The 20,756-nt window shown below is 54.2% G+C and overlaps 1 protein-coding gene across 1 annotated transcript in view; it reads right to left on the bottom strand.

Annotated features, from left to right (window-relative positions):
• SLC16A2 (solute carrier family 16 member 2) overlaps positions 1 to 19,582 on the bottom strand; it is a 34,174-nt gene extending 14,592 nt beyond the window's left edge. The window contains exon 1 of the mRNA XM_051630210.1: positions 19,261 to 19,582. Coding sequence (XP_051486170.1) covers positions 19,261 to 19,582 — 322 coding nt within the window. The remainder of the gene's footprint in view (positions 1 to 19,260) is intronic.
• Between the last annotated feature and the right edge of the window lie 1,174 nt (positions 19,583 to 20,756).

The following is a 20,756-nucleotide window of genomic DNA, read 5'->3' as shown; positions in this document are numbered from 1 at the left end:
ATTTTGCATCAGTTCATTCCAAAAGCATAAAATTCGACCCCGCTTAGAGCAAAATGGCGTTGGAGCTCATGTCTGAGCTGCATCACATCCTCCCCATCCCCAGCCCAGCTCCCACTCGGCCTCAGAGGCTCCCGAGCAGGTCCAGAAATGCAAATTCTCATGAAATCCATCCAAAAGCAACAAGGCAGCATGTGCTCTGCAGCTGAAACCCCCCATGTGCCCAGGCTGGATTTTTCTCCCCAGCTCTTCCCTCAGCAGGCCAGGAAGGTTTTTCTTTTCTGCGTTGCCTTCTGGCTTACAATTTTTGTGAGATGATTCACCTACCACACACTGAAGTTGCCCAACAAATAGGAGCTACAGTCACAACAACTTCATCTCAACATGAGCTCCCATTTGGGTGTCTTTCATAGAAACAGAGACTGGTTTGGGTTGGAAGGGACCTTCAAGATCATCTCATTCCAACCCAAACCATGGGCAGGGACACCTCACATTAGACCAGGTTGCTCGAAGCCATATCCAACCTGGTCTTGAATACAACAGGTATTGGAAGGTGCACTAAATCTCCTCAGAAACCTCTCTTCTCCAGGCTGAGCAACCCCAACTCTCTCAGCCTGTATCCAGAGCAGAGGTGCTCAAGACCTCATATCATCTCCATGGCCTCCTCTGGACTTGCTCCAACAGCCCCATGTCCTTCTTGTGGCAGGGACCCCAGAACTGGACCCAGCACTGCAGAGGGGTCTCATGAGAGCAGACTAGAGGGGCAGAACCCCCTCCCCTGACCTGCTGGTCACACTGCTTTTGATGCAGCCCAGGATATCATTGGCAATTACCTACATTTCCATGACCCACACCCCCAAGGAGGTTGGAGATCTTGTTCCTCCAACTTCTCCTGATGTTGGGTGACTCCAAATCAGACCAAGTTTGCCCATGTCTCACCTCTCTTGGTGAGAGCCCAGGGCTGCACATTTGGGTGGCAGCTCATGGGGTTCAACCACTCATGGGAAAAGCAGTGCTCCAGTGCAGCTTCTGCCCAAGTGAACTGGCAAAGCCTCTTTAGTACTGGGGAAAAAAAAAAATCCTCATCCCCTCCTTCAGCTGCACTGTCAAACACCTCACCAGCCCCTGGCTGCATTTTAATCCAACGATTTTATGTAAAAAACAGAAAAGCTCCATTTTAATTGGTGAAAATTCCCTCCTCCCGCCCGCAGAGCACCAATCTGTAATTAGCCTTTCATGTCAAACGATGTTTATTCCTGATGGAGTTTATCTTGGCACAAACAGGCCCTCTGAAATGTGCACGCATTTGAAGACTCAAACCCTGCATTTAATTCTCTATCTGCTTGTTAATCCTCACTGTTCCCAAGCCCCTTTTCAAAACACACCCACAGGGAGAAGAAAGTATTTTTTATATATATATGTGTGTATATACATATAAATATATACATAGATATATAGAAATTCCCTTCCAGCATCAGGAACACCAGCAGGGAGCACAGCACCAGGGTCTGGCTGCCCCCTCATCTTCCACTGCCAAACTCAGGCTTCCCTCTTGATTTTTTCCATCTTTCCTTCTTTTTTTTCCAATATAATTTTCCTCTGCAGCTGTGATCCCCTCCAGTGTCCCCCCTGCCATGCTGCTGCTTGCCCAAAGGACGGGAGTGCCCATGTTTCTGGGGCAGCTCTCCAACAGGAGGGTGGGAAAAACATGGTGAGGAAACCACCAAGAGCCCCCAGTCCCATTGTGGAGACCCCAAACTTCATTACTCCTGGACTTAATTTGGAGCAATTTGGGATCTACATGCTCCCAGCATGCAGCTGTCACATCTCCTTGAGTAGCAGCTCGGGGCTGGACCAGCAGTCACCAGGGACCTCTCAGCTGGCACTGGGTGACCAAAGTGGCCTTCAGTTGGATTTCAGTTAGGGTCAGTGTGAGGGCCAGGCTTAGGGTCAGGGTCAAGATTAGTTAGCCAGGGTTTGGGTTAGTGTCAGGGTTTGGGTCAGGGTCAGTGGCCCCAGCTCTCCCCAGCCCATCACACTCCAGCAGGCTGGGGTTTCCTCCACGACCCTGTGCTGGTTCCTCTCCCTGTGGTTTCAGGGAATCAGTTCCCACTGCTGGAGCCAGGCAAGTCCTGGAGCTGCTGGCAATGATTAACCCTGGCACGACAGTTTGGGTCAGCTGTGGCCATGGCCACTGGTTGCTGCACGTTCACAATTTCAAGCCTTTGGAAAAGCCATGACCTGAGCAAACTTCACTGGGCTTTGACTATCATTAACCTACTCTGGTCACTCATACAAGCATGTGAAGCACTTGCTTGGGATCAGCTCAGCACTCAGGCCCTGCCACCACCATCCTCCCATCCCCAACAGGGTAGTGGTGACACCTTCCCTCTTCCCCCAGCCCAAAACTGCATCATCTCCTCCAAATCTCCACTGTGGCCACTTCTTATAACTGGCAGACTTGTACTGGTAACCAGTTCCTATAGCACAGACAACTGGGAGAACAGTGCAGCTGAGGAATGGAGGTGGAGGTGCTTCAGGAACTCGTCCCACTGCTTTATCTCCCTTTGGAGACCACCAGCACCGAGAGACAACTCTGCAAGATGTGATTTCCCATCCAAGTCAAAACCCACCACATTTGCAGGCAGGGAGGGTGCCAGGGAGTGGGTGCCTTCAAGGACATGAGGTGGGACAGCTTGCCAGCCTGTCCCAGCATGGCATCAGCACTGGTAACGCTTCCCAGTTTGGGACCCAGGTGAGCACTGACACTTCTGGGGGTCACCTGAAACCTCAAAAGGGCAGGATGACAACTCTGAGGGCACCTCACCCTCTGCCCCATGGCCCTGCCAGCTGTCCCTGCATGTGGCTGGTCCCAGCATTGCCCCAGCTCAGAGCAGTTTGGTTTTGGCTGCTGGGACACGGAGGCTGTGGCTTCTGGCCAACGCAGACAGCAAAGCAGCATCGTAGCCCTCAATCCAAGTCAACATGGTGATGCCAACAGGGGACCTCTACATCAAGGTCAACTGTTCATCTCTCAGCCAAGAACAGCAGCCCTGTGCATCCCTACGGGTGCCTACACCCAGCACAAACCCACTGCCACAGCTGGCATCACATCTCCATCTCCCTGGTGATGTTACACCCAAGGCATGGCTGCAGGACCTTGAAAATCCCCTCGGTTACCATAGGGTGAAAGCACCTGTGGCACCCCAACTCCTTGATGCCTTGGGGAGAAGCTGGGAGGGCTCCCCAAAGAGAGGCAGGTTGAGGATGCCTCCCCAACGATGGCTGATAGCCCAAGACCACTCTATGCCTTGCGAAATCACCTTGTCTCCTCTCCCATCTGGCCTGAGTTTGGGATCCCTCCACCTTCCACGGGGAGGCTGGGGTGAGAAAAGATGCTTTTTTCCAAGCTGGAAGAGACAGAAAAGCTTCCTTCTTTGCCAGATTTCTCCCCAGCCATCTTCTGTTTCCCATTAACGGTGAGAAGAAAACCCTCCAGCCCGGCTCTGCGCTCCTCCCACTGCAACTCCCACGGGCACTTGTCAACATCCCAGTAAAAATAAAAAAATAATAATGAGAATTAAAGCCACCCAGCCCGGCTGGCCAGGACACACAGGGGCCTGCGGAGCGAGGAGCAGCAGTGGGTGGAAAACAACCCCCCTTGCTCTGCTCTTACATCTTCCCCACGGAAACTTTTCAACTCTGGTTGCTGGCAAGAGCCAGGCTGATCCCAGCTGAATTCCTTCCACTTACCAGCAAATAAATAGCAGTTAAATGGAGGGAAAGAGAAAAACACCCTTTTTTTTGGTTGTTTTTTTTCCAAAGGGAAAACAAAGAAGTCGGGTGAACAAATGGAGACGAAATGTTGGGTTGGTCACAGGCTCTTTTTTCCCTCCCAGTTGGGCACTTGACAGCCTTTCCTTTCGGTTAATTAAGGGATACTCAAAGGAAACCACTTCCAGCCCTTTACCAGCCCTGAGCATTAAGGGGAGAGTCCCAAAGCCAGGAGGCCTGGGCACAGCTCCTCCACCCAGCCCAGACACTTAAACCACCATTTTTCAAACGTGTATTGTGCCCTTGCTGGACATCTATGGTCTCCACCCAGACTTCTGTCTCGCCTGTTCTCCAGACTCTCCAGTGATGGGCATCTCCAGCCTTCCCCAGACAAAGGCTGGTCTTCTGGCACTCCAAGTATTTCTCCCAACCAAAGCAACACCTTGCAACCTCTCCCTCACCAAACCAAAAGATCAGCTGATTACCTTTTTTAGCAACCTTTTAGAGAGCTGAAGGCAGTGATGTACCTTCCACCCTCTAGCAGGAACAACCCCAGGCCAGGCCTCAGCATTGCACATGGTTCCTCTCCTCCACCTCTCCCATTTGACCTGGCTCTTTCCCAGTGTGGGGTGCTCAGTGAAGACACCTTCCCACCTCCTCCTGGGGATTCGTTAATAATTCATTGACCCTTGCCCCTTCCCTCCAGCACAATCCAGTTGCCACATTACACCTCAACAGTTTGTAAAGGCATCTCCCTAAAAAAAACCACCCCACAGGAGCCACCCTTGACGCTGCATCACCCCAGCTGTGGGGTTCCTGTGTTCCTCCCAGCAACACCCACATATGCTGATGGGCATCTTCCCCCCCCAGCCTCTAACCATTCCACAGACCCCCAAAATCTCCAGGGGGAAAATATAGTAGCAACTTGAGCCTGGGGTGAACACCCTAAAGCAGTGAGGGCCGGGTCAACGCCTACCCCACCGCACCCAGCAGAGCCGCCCGCTCCCAATAATACCAAAATATTTCAGTTATGTTACTTATTTGCTTACACCCAACAAGGCCCTATTTCCCCGAAGACAAAGTCTGCCCAACACCAGACTATAGACAGGGTTAGAGATATGAAAGGGAAAATCTAGGCGGCTGCTGCAGGCGTTTTGCGAAGGGAGGCCCCTCTCCAGGCTGCTTTTAAGTTGGTTTTGCCCCCGAGCTTCATTCCCAAAGGAGATAACACCTCCCTGCCTTGGCCTCTTCCATCTGGGCTCTCCCACCAGTGGCCCCTGGTGCTCAGTCCCAGCCCAAAACCACCCATGACACAAGGGATGGCTCAAAGTGATGACTGACCGCAGCGAGGGGTCCACCTGGGTGGCTCCTCCATTGAGCAAATACCTTTAAAAATCCAAATAAATGATGAAAAGCTGTTTGTGAGAAGATTGAGCGGAGCCCTTGGGTGGGCACACAGCCAGAGCGGAAGATCTTCCATGGTGGAAGATCCCTGATCTTCTCTTGGTGGCCATGGGGAAATTATTTCCTCCTCCAGTGCCGGAGAGCTTCTCTGGGGTCTCCAGCATGGAGACACCAATGCCTTTGGATAGTTCTTCTGAAGCCTAATGATGGGGGAAAAAAATCCCCGAACGTCGCGAAACTCGCGTATCCTCATTAAACCAAACACCCAGGGGCCAAAAGAGGGGTAAAATCTCCATGTGATTTTAATCTCTTGGCATTTCCTTACATTAAAGCGCACACTTGAGAACACCTGGGTATCTCAGAAAAATAGACCATGCTGTAATTAAGCAAATCCGATAGCTAAAGGAAACCGAAGAGCAGTGGTATTTTATTTTGTTTTATTTTTTCTCCCCCAACAAGAAGCAGGTTGTGCTTCTTTGCCAGTGGGATGTTACTTTTGGCTGACCTGCTCTCATTTGAAAGTTTTTCAGACACCGGGTGGCTCGGGCAGCCGCCCTGTCGTGTGGGGAAGGACCAGCCCTGCCCTTGAATGCTCAGGGCAGCTGGAGAAAAGCCACAGCTGAGACATCGAACCATCATTTTGGTTGGAAAAGACCTTTAAGAACATCCAGTCCAACCGTACCACCAGCACTGCCAAGTCCACCATGAAAGCATGTCTCTCAGCACCACATCTCCACAGCTTTTAGATATCTCCAGGGATAGTGATTCTACCACTGCTCTGGGCAGCCTGTTCCAGGGCCTGACAACCCTCCGGGGAAGAAATTGTTCCCAATATCCAATCTAAACCTCTCCTGGCACAACTTGAGGCCATTTCCTTTTCTCCTATCAGTTGTTACTTGGGCTAAGAGACCGACTCCACCTTGCTCCAACCTCATTTTCAGGCAGTTGCAGAGAGAAGGGTCTCCTCTCAGCCTCCTTTTCTCCAGATTAAACACCTCCAGTTCCTTCAGCTGCTCCTCATAAGACCTGTGCTCCAGACCCTTCAGCAGCTCCATTGCCCTTCTCTGGATATGCTCCAGCCCCTTAATGTCCTTCTCATAGTGAGAGCCCCAAAACTGACCCCAGGATTTGAGTTAGGGGGGAGACAATCCCTGCCCTGGTCCTGCTGGCCACACTCTTGCTGAGAGAAGCCAGGATGCTGCTGGCCTTCTTGGCCACCTGGGCACATGCTGGCACATACTCAGCCATCATCAGGGTTTCCTGCAGGGGGACAGTCCCCACCCCCACATTTCCATTAGCATTCTGGGAATGCAGACCTGAGCCCCCCAGTTCTTGCTGAAACAGCTTCAATGGGCTCCATAATACATATACACACACATATGTGCATATATATGCCCACGTGCACCTATGTATACACACACATATACATATATATTAAAAAAGCAACTCCTGGAGGGCTTTAGCCCACAGGAGGCTGCAGGCAGGGCTGTGCTGAGGCTTCCCTGGAGCCATACAATGTTTAATGAGACCGAGGGGACCTGGGGACAGCTGGGACCACCCAAAGTGCCCCAGCAGCCAAGTACTTGGAAGCCGGGTGAAATATTAATGTGCTGCCGTGCAGAAATGCCTTTGCTTTTCTGCTGAAATGGGAATAAATAACAGGGCAGGTTAATGAAGGTTTCTATCAGTTACAGGGTAGGTTTTGGTCCTCCTGAGATCCAGGTTTAAATGCCATCCATTCTACCTCCATGGCCAGGGAGCCTCCTCTTCCTCCCCATGGGAGTACTGCACTTTGTGGTGGGCGTAGGAATCAAAATTCCCCCCACACACCACAATCCCTGGGCTTGTTTTCAAGCATCTGAGCTAGAATTTCATGTCCAAGGGGAAAGAGAGGAGCAGGGACCAAGCAGCTTCAGCATGGAGAGCTGAAGTGCCCTGGGATTTTGAGAGGAGGAGGGAAGCAAGAGGCCTTGGGAGGCAAAACCCCAAGCATGGGTGGATCTAACCTCAATACTCATGTCAGCACCAGACCATGGAGATCTGCTGGAGGACACCAGACCACCAGCTGCTCCATGATGGCTCTGGGTAGAGTCTTTCCTATGGAGACAGGCTGAGGGAGTTGGGGTTGTTCAGCCTAGAGAAAAGAAGGCTCCAAGGAGAGCTGATTGCAGCCTTTCAGTACTTGAAGGGTTCTGTAAGGAAGATGGGGACAACCTTCTTAGCAGGGGCTGTAGTCATAGGACAAGGGGGGGTGGTTGTAAACTGAAAGAGGGGAGATTTAGCTGAGATATTGGGAAGAAATTCCTTACAATGTAGGTGATAAAACACTAGCCAAGGTTGCCCAAAGAGCTGGTAGAAGCCCCTAGAGACATTCATGGTCAGGATGGTGGGACTACAGATGGACAGAGCAAGGCCAGGGAACAAATGTCTGTGCCACATGCCAACAATGAAGGACAGACTGCTGAGATCAGGGGTCCCTGCCCTGAGAAAGGCTCCCAGATCCCAACTGCTACAGCCAAAGTCACAGCAAAATGTCCTGCTGGCCAAAGAGCAACTCCAGACTGGAGCAACCAACATAACTGAGCTGTGGTCCCCAGCCACAGCTGAGCAGCAACCACAGGTGACCAGAAACTGAAATCCCCCCCCAAAAAAAATAATCTGTGCTCAGACATTGACCCAGGACAGATCCACAGATCCCAGGATACCAATCCCCATTGGCACCCATCACTTGGTTTGACCTGGCCATAAAACTTCAGTGTGTCCAGAAGCCCAGAGGTGCAAGGGAAGGGGGTGATGGAGAAAGCAAATCACCCCAAAGTTGGGGGCTGGGGGGGGCTCCTGCTTTGATGCCATCGAGGGGGGGATCAACGGAGGGAGAAGCCGGGGATCCCACGGGCAGAACCTCACTCCTGTCTCCATTGCTGGTGAGACTAATCCCAGCTGCTTCTCGCTCAACCAGTCGGACCATGGGGCTGAGCCAAAACTGATTCATTCATAAGAAAATGGAAAAGGGGATGGACTCGTCACCAGCCCTGACTAACGGGGAACCCAGCCAACAACCTGCCGCTCGCACGCCGGCCCCGCCATCCTGCTTTTCTCAGCTCTTCTCATTTCTTTATCATTTTCCCCGATTCAGACGCTCAGTAAAAATCAGTAGAAGGAAAACTGGCTTCATCCTGCCTCAAAGCAGGACACAGATGAAATCTGAGCTTTGCCCGAGTGATAAAAAGGGAATAAAAGAAAGGCTTGTCTGCCACAAAAAGTGCCAGCGGGGCCAACATCACCCACCTAATTCCTGCTTCAGAAGCAGAATAAGCATTGCCCCCCCTCCCCCCCAAGATGTTGCTTTTCATGCTGCTCTGCAGGGCAGCATCTTCACCACAGCTTTTTGGGCTCTTTTGGATGTTTCCCCCCTCCTTCCCCTCTTTATCCTGTCATAAAAATTGAAGCAACGCCTTCACTGAGTGGAAAAACTGCTGTAAAAAACCCTGCTTTCTGCCCCTTTTTCTGCAGCATGGTTTGTTTTATGAGGCCAGCAGGGCACAAAGCATGATGGGGAGAAGCTGCAGACAGGGCTGTTGGGAAACCTGTGGTCAGGGGATGTTATCCCAAGGGAGGAAAACAAGCTCTGCAATTTAGATAAGGGCTAATCCTGCCTCCGAGTGTAGTTTAGGATGGGCCAGCAGGGGTTAAAAGCCAGGCACTGAGGTCAAATCAGGACTGTTTGGTTCAGGCTTTGGTTGATGAACTGAAGCAGGGCAGAGTTTAACAGCTTCAAAAACAAAACAAAAAACAAACCCAAAAACCCAAACCTATCCACCGTGATTTCATAGCTTTGGGCAAAACATTTCATTTTATATGAAGTTCTCTTAATAAACATGGATCCCAAGGACCAGGCTTTGCCAACTCAAAGCCTGAAACACCATCCTTTGTCCCCAGGTGTCCCGAGCTTTTATCACCTTACCCTGCAGACATCAGGACAAACCATAAAATCATAGATTCATGGAATTGTTTTGGTTGGAAAAGACCTTTAAGATCATCGAGTCCAACCATAACCTAAGTCTACCAAGGCTGGGGCTAAAATTTCAGTTCTTGGTGAGAAACCCACCCTGCACCAATCTGGGCCTCAAAACCCCCTGTTTTCAAGGCAGAAAATCCCCAGCCTGGCCAGTCTGGGCAGGTAAATGCCCCAAATCCCAGTGCCAGGAGCACAGAGCCACCTTGATGGCCACAGAATTCCCTGGGGAGAGTGGAAAACTAGGATCCTGCAGGTCAGAGATGAGCAGAGCTCCAGGCAGGGGGTCGATGCCCCACTCAACTTTCCCACCCCAGCAGGTTGGGAAGGAGTCACCAAATCCAACATTTTTCTTGGCCCATCTTGGTGCAGGAGCATTTCACATGTGAAATCAAGAGCTGAAAAGCCTCATGCAAGAGTGTGAGGATGCCCGTGTGCAGCAGTGAACACACACCTGCAGCCTGCCAAGAGCTCAGGAAGAACCCACAGGGGGCTGAAACCACGTTCCCAAGGTGCAAGGAAAAAGCCCATCCCCAAAGGGGTTGACAACATCCCTGTCTGGTCTCATCATTTCCCATCCCAGGCTGGTTTTTCACCAGCTGTGAGCGAGCAACCCGGGCACTGGGGCAGTCAGCACAGCTTTTATTTGATGTTGAATGTTCCCACGGGCAGGGGACACGGTGTGTCACGGGCAGGAGGAGCCCTGTGGAGACCTCACACCTCCAGCAGCACCAAGTTCAGTTTGAAAAAAGAAAACAAACAACAAAACCCAAACCCAACACAGTCAATATTCACCCCTTGGCAACATCCTATCTCAATAACCCTCCATGATTATTACACTCTGCAATTAAGCCATAAACCTCTAATTGCCTTATCTGATGGAGCAGGCATGGCAGGAGCTGCCCTTTGCACTGGGGGAGGGTTGGGATTACGGGATGGAAGGGATCACGCCAGGTGTTTTGAAGCCACCCTGTCCAAAAGCATCCTCCTGCCTGGCAGACAGACCCTCACCCTGAACCTGGGCCAGCAGCATCACCCCATCCATGCCTGTCCCCCCACTTCCATCCCTGCAGCCCTCAGGTGGGACCCAGGGAAGGTACTGGTGTCCTCCACCTGCTTCCCACCAGGAGACAGGCAGCTCTGGCCGGGATGGAAGCACACCAGGTGGGAAGCAGCAGCATTTAATTGACTCATCCTGCAGGAAGGTAGAAGCAGAAGGTGGAGGGACAAAAGTGCAAAATCACACCACCAGCTGCTCCCTGGCCCTTCCCGTATCCTTGCTTCAGCATCCCACGAAGCAACCAACAGCCAGGAGAGCCTGCCAGTGGCCAAGGTGCCTTGGGAGAAGCCCTTCAGTGCAGGATTTGGCACACACAGCCCTACTGGCTGGATCAGGGCACTGGTTTTGGAGGAGGTGACCCCAGTGCTGAACCAAGCCACACCCAACAGCTCTCAGGCCACCTCAGTATTTTCATCCACACATCCATCACCTCCAAAAGAGCTCTGATGGGCCATGGTGTCCTTTCCAACAAGACCAGCCCTGATTTAACTGGTGTGTTGCTGTGGGTCGTTTTTTGTTTTGTTTTGTTTTGTTTTTTTTTAAGTTTAGTGTCCCCTGCATCCTGATTCTTGCCATTTTTTCAAGTCTTTTACTACTTGATCTCAGCGCCGCTCCCGACCCCGCCAGCTCTCGGTATTTACCAGCCTTTGGGAAAAGAACAATCCAGCCTCTCCAAAATCCCCCAACTCGTGACTGTTTCCCAGATACACCCCAATCTGCCTGGCCAGCACCCCACGCCCCAGCCCAGAGGCCACGGTGAGGGGCACAGAGGGCCCTGCCATGCCCCCCCCCCCCCCTCCTGCCAGGGCCCAGCCACAAGAAAGGGCCGATGCCAATTGTGCCAATAACGTTCCTTCCATTTTAATAACTCAAGGTGTTACCAGCAACACTGTTGCTGATTTTTATCTCCCCAGCGCCTTTTAAGAGCTCCAATTTGTTTTTCTTGGAGATCTCATTTTGTTTTATTAAAGCTGACACCGAAGAGGGGAAAAGGGACATTCTGGGCCCAGAACAAAAATATCCCGTTTTAATAGCCCAGTATTATTTTCTTGGAAATGTTTCTCCTTTTGACTTTAATTAAACTCTCCCCGGGCTCACGAGCTTGGCGTGCCTGGCTTTCAGGCAAATTTAATCCCAGACAAGCCCCTCCCCAACCCCAGTGCTCCCCGCTTCCATCGCTTACACAAACCTTTAAGAAACAAACAGGTTTTTGCTAAAATACACGGATTAATAGCTGGCCCACCACCAAGAACATCTTGACTCTGCCTCTTCACCACCGGCGTGAACACACGTCCCCGGCTGCCCTGCTTGCTTGGCTGATAGACCCAAAAAGCAGCATTTTTCTCTTATTTTCTTAGTCGTTTCTGCCATCGCAATGCTGGGTATGGAACAGGGAGATCTGTCTCTTGTGCCCAGTCGTGCCCTGAAGCTACAGTGGCCATCAAAGGAGACGAGCTCAGCCCATGAGCCTTGTGCAATCACTGCCTTAGTATCAACTACCCCCCCTCTCCACAGTAGAAGCATTTTAGGATGATTGCAAAGTTTAACACTCCAAAAGTTGGGAAATCCCAGGAGGGAGCTTGTCTGGGCATCATCTGGTGCATACCCATTACATAATTACTGCCAATCTTTAATCACAGATTATTTTTTTATTTATATTCCCCCCCCCCCCCATCAGACCCAATCCAGAGGGTGCACAGGAGGCACAACCCTCACTCCTCAAGGTTTGATTTCCACCTCAGTGGGCTCCAGCTTTATTAAGCTCCTGCTCCTTCTCCTGGGGTTTCTATAAAGCCTCTGGCCAAAACGCCTGACTCCTTGGCAAGCTCCAACATCCCCCCAAGAGGGACGGATTTCGCCTCCCTTTTGTGTGCAGGATCTGCCGGCCGACAGATTAAGGCCAAGAGCTTGAAACAAAAACCTTTGTTTCAGTGTCTGAGGCCAGATGGCCAAGAAGGGCCTTGGGGGATGCCACTGGTGCCTGGGGGTGTGGATCCCTGGGAATGGGGTGACGGGTGGGTGCTCCAAGCAGGTCCCTGCTCTGCGAGCTAAAAACCATCACAGAGCTGTGAAACCCAAATCCAGACAAAAAAAAAAAACACCCAAACAAAATAAAGCAGAAACCCAAACCACAAAGATGGGGAGAAACAGGGTCTGGTGAGCTCACCCCCTCTACCATAGGGTTCTGGAGACCAGCTGGTCCCAAAGCCACGGTGTCAACCTCAAAATTACTTCTCCATCTCACCCCGAGATCCTGCTTCACCCCGTGCCAACTCTCCAGGGGTACAACTGGGGGAAGCTCTCACATCAGGCTGTTTTGGTTTTTTTTTAGGGAACCTAAAAATAAAAGAGGGGGGAGGGAAAGCCTGAAAAGGTGCTAATGGGCCTCCAGGGCTGCAGCCCTGCTGGACGGGGGATGAAGCAGTGGCAGGAGAGCTGCTGCTGGCGGGGGGCCAGGCGGGGGGGGGGGGCCAGGCGGGGGGGGGGGGGCCAGGCGGGGGGGGGGGGGCCAGGCGGGGGGGGGGGGGGGGGGGGGCCAGGCGGGGGGGGGGGGGGGGGGCGCCAGGCGGGGGGGGGGGGGGGCGCCAGGCGGGGGGGGGGGGGGGGGGCAGGCAGCCCCAGGTGCCGCCTGCCCCGGCAGCTGGCAGGACCTGTTGTGCGAGGTGCCGGGGAGAGGTGGGAATGGCTCGCGCCTCACGAGCGTGTTGCGGCAATTCCCGGCGCACGTCACATCACGGGGGTTTTGCAACTGCCCCAACTGTCTCGGGGCTGGTGAATGGAAAAAAGCCTGGAGCAAACCAAGCCCCAGGTGGGCACCGGCACCACCCCGGTGAGAGAGCCAGGAGAACCCCCGGGCAATGCCCAGCCTGGCACACATCCCTCCACCAGGCCATTTTCCACAGGGATGAATGCCAGAAGGCAGCATCTCCTTCCTTTGCAATAAGGAATAATGAATCCTTCGAGGAAGAGGAAGGGAACAGCCAATAAATCCCTGCTGCACTGGGTGAAGCACTGTTTTTCGATGCAGGTTATACTGGAGTACGTGGGGAGGGGGGAGGGGAGTGTCCTGTTTCCCCCGCTGCCGTCACACCATGGACACACACAGGTTTGTGAGCGTGGAAAGCCAGGGATAAGCAATTCCCTAAGGAGAACTCTGGCTGCAAGAGGTGGGTGCCCGGCCACTGTCCCAGTTGGGAAATGTTGGCATCCCCCTCCATGCCCTGCCCAGCTCATAGGAAACCCTTGAGAGGTCATCATCCAAAAAAACAGGGAGCGGAAGAGATCGTGGCATTTGGGGACATGCCAGGAAGCTCCCGATGGCACCCAGACACCCACCAAAAATGGGCAAACCCCCAATTCCTGAGCCACGGGGGAGCCTCAGCCGTTTCCAGAGAAGGGGAGAACAGCTCTGGGAGCCCACCTGAGGGGCAGCAGGTGAGAGCAAGGGCACATGGCACCAGCCCAAAGGCCGAGGTCCCTGCTGGCTTCGCCCAGCTGCACTGTCACTCAGTGGCTGGCACGCGTGCCAACCCGCCCAGGGCCTGAGGAGTCACCAGGATGAAATGCAAAAGGTTACCCGGGTCCTATATCCAGATGCTGCCAACTCATCCAAATCCTGCCCCGGGGCACAGCAGCTGCCAGTGCCACTGTCCCACTGCTATTAGCTCCCTGTTAGGATAGAAGGAGCAGGGCTTGTTTATGGTCATCCATGTCCCCCACGGGAATTGTCTTCAGTGGGAATTGTCCCCCTGCACACTGCAGGATACAAAAAAAAAAAACAGTCTTGGGATGGTAAAACCTCTGGTTGTTTCTGCTTCCCCAAACAACCCCACAGAGGATCTGGCAGCCTTGGCTCCACATCCTCCCAGCCCAAGGGTCTCCATCACACCACCAGATTTTTGGGAAGATGCCTCCTTCCACCACTCTCCTGGTACACCATAGGATGAAGTGCCTGATGGTGCCACCCCACAAGCAGGATGAACCCCGTGAACAGACAGGTCCATAACACGTGGGATAAGGAGGAAGGGAACACAAGGAGCTGCCCTGAGGACACGAGGCAGGACAACGCCCACGCCAACTATGCGCAGCCGGCCCAACGGGCACCGCCAGGCAGGTCAGCGGTGCCTTCTGGCTATGGGGCTTCACCCAACCTGATGGGCCAGGTTTATTTTAAGGTGCTGGATATGTCAACCGCCCCAGCTGATGGTCGATGCTCACCTGCCAAGGGTTTTTGAAGGGGATTAAAGGGCAACATGTCAAACTCCTGGATTTCCCCCTAAAAGGGAACATGAAACTGCTCCCTTACAGCAGACGGAGCCAAACCCCAGCACCTTCCACATTTAAAGCATGACCCGATCCCAGCAAGGTGGGGTGGGGTTGTTTGGTTTGTTGTAACTGAAAGGACCCCCAGAAAAACCAACACCAAACCAAGCACACAACCCCACGTGCTGATTCTTTCTACCACAGTGAGGTCATGGGAGCTGCCACCACTCAGGGACGACTCTGGAAAATACCACCTCCTTGGCTGGATGGTGGAGGATGTTTAAAAACAAATTAAACCCCACTGAAATAGCAAGTGTGCTGGCTGAGAGGGCCCTAGCAGGCTTTACAAACAGGAGCCTCCCTTAGGAACAGCCCCCTGGTCTCCTAATAACCTTAATTGCTGCTGATGGCCTCAAGAACCAGGCTTCATGACATGGCTGTGTTCTGTTTGCTTTTCAGGTGACTTTATCTCACCTTGCACTCAGCATCCTGCCACGGGAAGCCACCAGGAAGGCTCCATGCTGCCCTTTGCACTCCCCAGCTAGCAGAGCTGGATGATATAAAGGCTTTTTTAGGGCATCTTTTTTGCCAGATTTGCATCCCCATCCAGGCTATTCCATATTTCCTAAACCTATTTCCAGTATGATCACAACAGTGCATCCCTCTCAGGGTTAGGATATGCAGAAGAAGGCTGGAAACCTGGAATGTATGTGGGGAAACACCCAGCAACACCACAGCACCCATCTGTGAAACAGGGCCAGTGTAACTCCTGGCAATTCAATAAAAGCAGTGTGGGGACAACCACAATGTCCCCTTCAAGAGATGGGAGGGACAGGAGCTTCCAGGGTGCCAGCACTGGGCAATGATACCCATCACAGGACTCAGGTATATTCCTGGTTGGTAATTTAAGAGTATCAGGAACTTGTCCTCACACTGACGCCCAAATATAATGCTGGGGTTCTTCAGCCCAAGGAGTCATCCATGGCTTCTCCTCCTGGTCTCTCACTATGACTCTAAGCACCAAAATGCTTTATTTTTTCCAAGAAACAAAGTCATTCTTTCTTACCAAGCCTGCATCATGATGCTGGAGCAAAATCAGCCTTTTCCAGCTAAGGTCACCTGCCCTTAAGGATGCGGAATCAGTGCTCATGAAGAAATCCCCCAGTGAAACAGATGAGAACTCAGGTATAGAGATGCCACCACCTGTGCCTCGGCCTTGTGGGCACAACGAGGCACAACAAGTCCAGAACTGTGGTCCATGGCCAGGCATGGGGCTCTCTGACAGCCTCAGCTCCCCTCAAGGGGAAAAGCTGCTCCCCAAGTTCCTGCACAGAGATTGGAGGGTGCTGCTGGACACACGGATGCAGCTGGAGGATCTGTGGCCAAATCACAGAATGTTAGGGGTTGGAAGGGACCTCAAAAGACCATCCTGTCCAACCCCCCTGCCAAAGCAGGTCCTCAGGCCAAGGGCTCACAGCTCCCATTCCCAGCAACTGAAACATTAAATATTAAGCGAAGAGAGTTAATCTATACCCAGGATATTGACACAAAGCAGAAGAAGGGAGAAGGAAAAGATAAATAAGCACTAAAATACTAATAAAAAAAAGAAAAAATAATCAATGTGCCTCTCCAGGCTGTCCTGCCAGCACTTGCCAGACCTCCAACACAGCACCACGGATGCATCTGGAAGAACAAGATGCATGGAAAAGTGTCACCCTCCCAGCTCTCCCCAGGTAGCTGGAACATCCTGCTGGGTTCCTTGGGCACATGTGGAATTTCCTCAGCTGAGGACAGAGCTCACCCCATGCTCACCTCTCCTGAGGTCAGGAGAGCACCCAAGCAGCAGAGACCAATTCCAGAGGGTCAATACCCAGTTAATACCAGGATGGCTCTGCCACTCAAACTGACACTCGGAGCTGAGGAAGACAAGTGCACCAGGACGGCTCCTCAGTCCCTCAGCTCAGCATCAACCCATGCCTGGCAGTGCCAGCACTGGCAAGGCCATGCCTCCTGGATCCCTCAGCAGCAGAATAAGCCTTCCACAACCGGAGGGAAACGCCACCATCCATCTCCCAGCAAACACTTTCAAGCATCACTCAACACCTCTCCACCCAAGGAGACCGATTTCTCCCCCCCGCCCCCCGGCCAAGTGCTCATACATATATTATTTTATTATTAATACTATTATTCCAGCCTCAGCGATCCCTCCTCCTAGTCCTCCACCCCCCCCAGATGAAAACAAACCCGAGAGCACAGAGGTGCCTTGCCGAGGCCCGCTCTGGCCGCCCAGGGCAGGGGTGCCGGCGCGGCCGGGCCGCCCTCGCAGGCAGCGCAGCGTCTCTGTCAGCTGAGCAGCCTCTGCATCCGACGCGTCCTGCGAGAGGGTTTGTTTGCAAAGCCTGACCCCGCCGCTGAACCCCGCGGATCCTGCATTTCCCAAGATCAAACGCGAGAAAACGTGACCAATGCAAACAAGAAATAAACCTTGATAATTATAGCCCTGCGCTGGGGCGGCTATTGTTTAGTGCAGACTAGTACCTGCTTCAGCATAAACATAACCCTATTTTTAAAGGGCTGCCTGACCAGCTTACAGCGTTATTCCCCATTTTGCTCCAAACCCACTCTTTTGATACAAACTCGGCCAAAGGGCCAAGGGACGTGCCCATGGCTGTGCTTGTGTCCCCCCCCCGACCTGCTCCAGGATGGCGGGGGCCGAGGGGGTCCCCAGGGGTTTGGCTGTTGCTCACAGCCGGCAGGAGCAGACGGACGCCGGAGGACAAACAGACAGCCGCCAGCCTTTTCAGGAAGGCCCTATCACTTCGCGCTTGGAAAGGAGCTACAGTATTTTCCTGATTATGTTTGCACGCAAACGAGCGCCGCGGGGAAATTATGCAACCCTGAGCGGGGGGGAGTGGGAGGGAGGGGAAGGAGAGGAGGAAGGGCCAGAGGGGGGTCCCCACGCTGCACCCCACTACCCTCTGCTCCTGGCACCGCAGCTGCAGCTCCCAGGATCCCGCAGACGGGCTCCATCACCTCTGCCTGCCACCAGAGCCCCTGCACCCCGGAGGCAGCACCCGACCGATGCACCGTGGCACGGGGGTTATTATTGGCCTCTTCCTTAAGCACCCAGACCAAAATGCATATATTCGTCACCCAGGCAATTTAATTACCGAGCCCGGGTTCACCTCACACACCCACACGCTTTTCTTTTTCAAGGCCTCTGTGCGGTCATAGCCATAAATAAATAGATTGCAGGAGCAAGAGGCAGATGCTGGCTCCTACAACCTTCATCTCGGGCACGGAGCCTTTAAACCACCAGAACTCACAGGATTTAATTTCTTTTGTTACCGCTTCTCGCTTTAGAGCTCTGCCTTAGGCTTTCGAGATAGGATCACAGCGAGCAGGAAACAGAGATGAGCTTCCTGGGGATCACACGCACTCTCACACAGCCCATCAATCACCCTAATTACAACCGGCCACACGTCCGCAGCTCTGCGGCACTCCGTTACTGCCCGGAATCGCACGATGGCACCGTTTCTCCAGTAACTGCACCGTGGAGTTAATTTCTGATCTGCCGATGTGGTGTATCTCACAACGCGTTTCACCCCGACACGCTCGTTGCCGTGATCACCAGCCCAGCCACACGTCAGCTCAGCGCAGGGACCGCGGGCAACACTGCTCCCCAAAATAAGGCTTCTGGGTCCTCATGGGGCCCCTAGCACGGCCTCTCTCCACAGCACACTCCCACTGTGGTTTCTGAATGCTTCCCACATCCCATCCACAGTCAGGACAACACCAAAAGCAGGTTTCCTCAACGCCAAGTGTTTGTCTCCACCCGCCAGATAAAAGCAAGGTGGGCCACAGGTGTCCATCACAGGGATGGATATTATCTTCCCAGGGAGGACACCGAGACCTGGGACAAGGCTGGGACTCCCACCACTAGTGTCCATCACAGACCCGCTGGGACCAACAGCCCGGCAGTCTGGTGTCCTTCTGCCAAGTTTCCTTAAACAGTGGGGTCTTAGCAGCAAGAAACGTCCCTTTTCTCCATGTGAACGCTACCCAGCCTTGATTCTGTAGGTCCTACCGACACACACAGCTGGATGCAGTTGGTGGGGCTTGCTGTTTAGGGATGTTAACGACTTGAGACCCCGCACCGCCCTCGGTGTGACCTGCTGCCAGATCTGCCCTACATGCGCTTTCCCACTGAATGGATACAACTGGGAGGAAGCCTGGTGGAGAGGCAGATGCTCTCCCGCAGCCACCCCTGCTTCGGCAGTTGAGGCAGACAGACACAGGGCTTGAAAACCCCCAGTAAAATAGCGATAATAACAAAAACCAAAGGGGAGTGGGCGGGTGGGGGGGTGGCTCACACACACCAGCTGATTCACCAGCGTTACCCTCTTTACTCCAAAACACACCAGGCAGGGCGAGCTACGGGCATGCTTTTCTACTGAATTACTTTTAATTGAGTACATAGGAGCTTACAAGCACATGATGCTGTTATAGAAAAATATAGCCACGACTACAGGGATGGAGGGGGGGGAGGCAGGGAATAATCGCGGTTCAACGCATCCGAGAAGGAGCTTCCAGCCCCGCCGCTTGCCCGGTGAGCTTCGGGAGGCTGAGCCGGCACCTTCTCCCTCCTGCTCCCCCCAGGGCCGCCAGTTTTGCTTCTGCGAGCCCCCAACGGCGACCCGGGCAACCCCCTTGCTGGCCCTGGGAAGGGGCTCGGGAACCCGGTTACCTGTTTTAAACTCCAGCGCGGGGTCCTTCTTCTCCTCGCCCAGGTCGCTCTGCAGCATCATGTAGAGGATCCCGAAGGAATTGTGGATGCCGAAGATGGAGCCATTGCACCAAGCGGCAGCGAAGACCACGACCCAGCCGAAGCCGCCTTCGGGGGGCTGGAAGGGCGCGGCGGCCCCGCTCGGTCCTCGCTCGGCCCCAGCCCCGCTCCCGCTCCCCGCTTCTCCCTCGCCCGCCCCCGGCTCCTTCTCGTCCCGCTGCGCCATCGCAGCCGCGCTCCGGCCGCCGCCCGCCGCCCGACTGCCCCGCAGCCGGTCCCACATGCCCGCCGCCCCCCCCGGCCGGCCCCCCCGCCCGCCCCCTCCTGCCGCAGCCTCACTCCCCGCCTCCCCTCCGCCGCCTCCATCCTCCTCCTCCTCCTCCATCGCGCCGCTCGGCTCCCCCGGTCCCTACCTGCGGCGGGTGCCGCCTGCCCCCTCCAGCCCTCTCCCCCCTTCCCCCGCTCCCCCAGGCGCAGCCACCGCCGCTTCCCTAACGCCGGCCGCGCCCGCGGGGCTCAAGGGCAGCTGCGGGCCCGGCCGCGGCCCCGCACCTCCCGCCTGGCCGCTGCCGTCCCCCCTCAATCCCACCCTCCCCCCCCGCCGTCGCTGCTGCTGCTGCATCCTGCGGCGGCCGCAGCCCCGGGGCGGGCCGCCGCCAGCACCGCCCCCCGGCCCGGGCAGGCCCCGGCAGCCGCCGGTTGCCCCCGCAGCCTCCCCCAGCCCCGGAGAGCCCAGCCCGCCCCCTCAGCTTGTTAGAACCTCGGGGCGGCCGCGGGGAGGTTGGGGGGGCAACTCACCGGGAGGGAAGCGCTGGGGAGGTCCAGGGGGGCCCGCGATGGCCGTGGCGAGCGGGTGCTGCTGCTCGCCCCCGAGACCACCGGGAGCCGAGCAGGTGGCACAGGCAGCCCCGGCGAGGAGATTTAATTAATTTCATGCAGGTGGGATTTTTTTTTGACCCCACCCCTTCCTCACCGCTAATTGTTTTGAGAGCGTTTTCACAATGTCAACCTAGAGCCATTCCAGCATCTCTCTGCGGGGGGAGGGCACGCGAGGAGCCCCACAAAGTGAGGGGTCCCCAGGGTCGTGGAGACACCCTGTCTCATCTCAGCTTGGGTGGGCACAAACCCATCGGGGAGCTGCCCCCCCGCCTCCACCGCGTTTGGCAAAAAGCTCGGCCTTTCCTCTTCTTTCAATAAATAATTAGGAAGCCACCGATCTATTAAAGCCGATCTTTTCACACGCCAGAGGTATTTACGCTTCCCTATATGCCAAGGCGAAGTTATTATTCTTTCTTTACCCTAATGGCTGTGTCAGTGTCAGATTCCTATCAGGGTAAAATAATACATCCCAACCCCACGCTGCTCTTTCGTTACCTCCAGGGATATTAATTCCCAGCAAGGCGGCAGGGCCGGGTGTGCAGCTGGGCCCCCACCACCAGCACCCATCTCCCGGCTTC

Source organism: Apus apus, chromosome 12 (genome assembly GCF_020740795.1).
Source record: "Apus apus isolate bApuApu2 chromosome 12, bApuApu2.pri.cur, whole genome shotgun sequence".
In the NCBI taxonomy this organism is placed as follows: Eukaryota; Metazoa; Chordata; class Aves; order Apodiformes; family Apodidae; genus Apus; species Apus apus.
The sequence above is the reverse complement of the archived record's forward strand: the minus strand, read 5'-3'. Positions and strand labels throughout refer to the sequence as shown.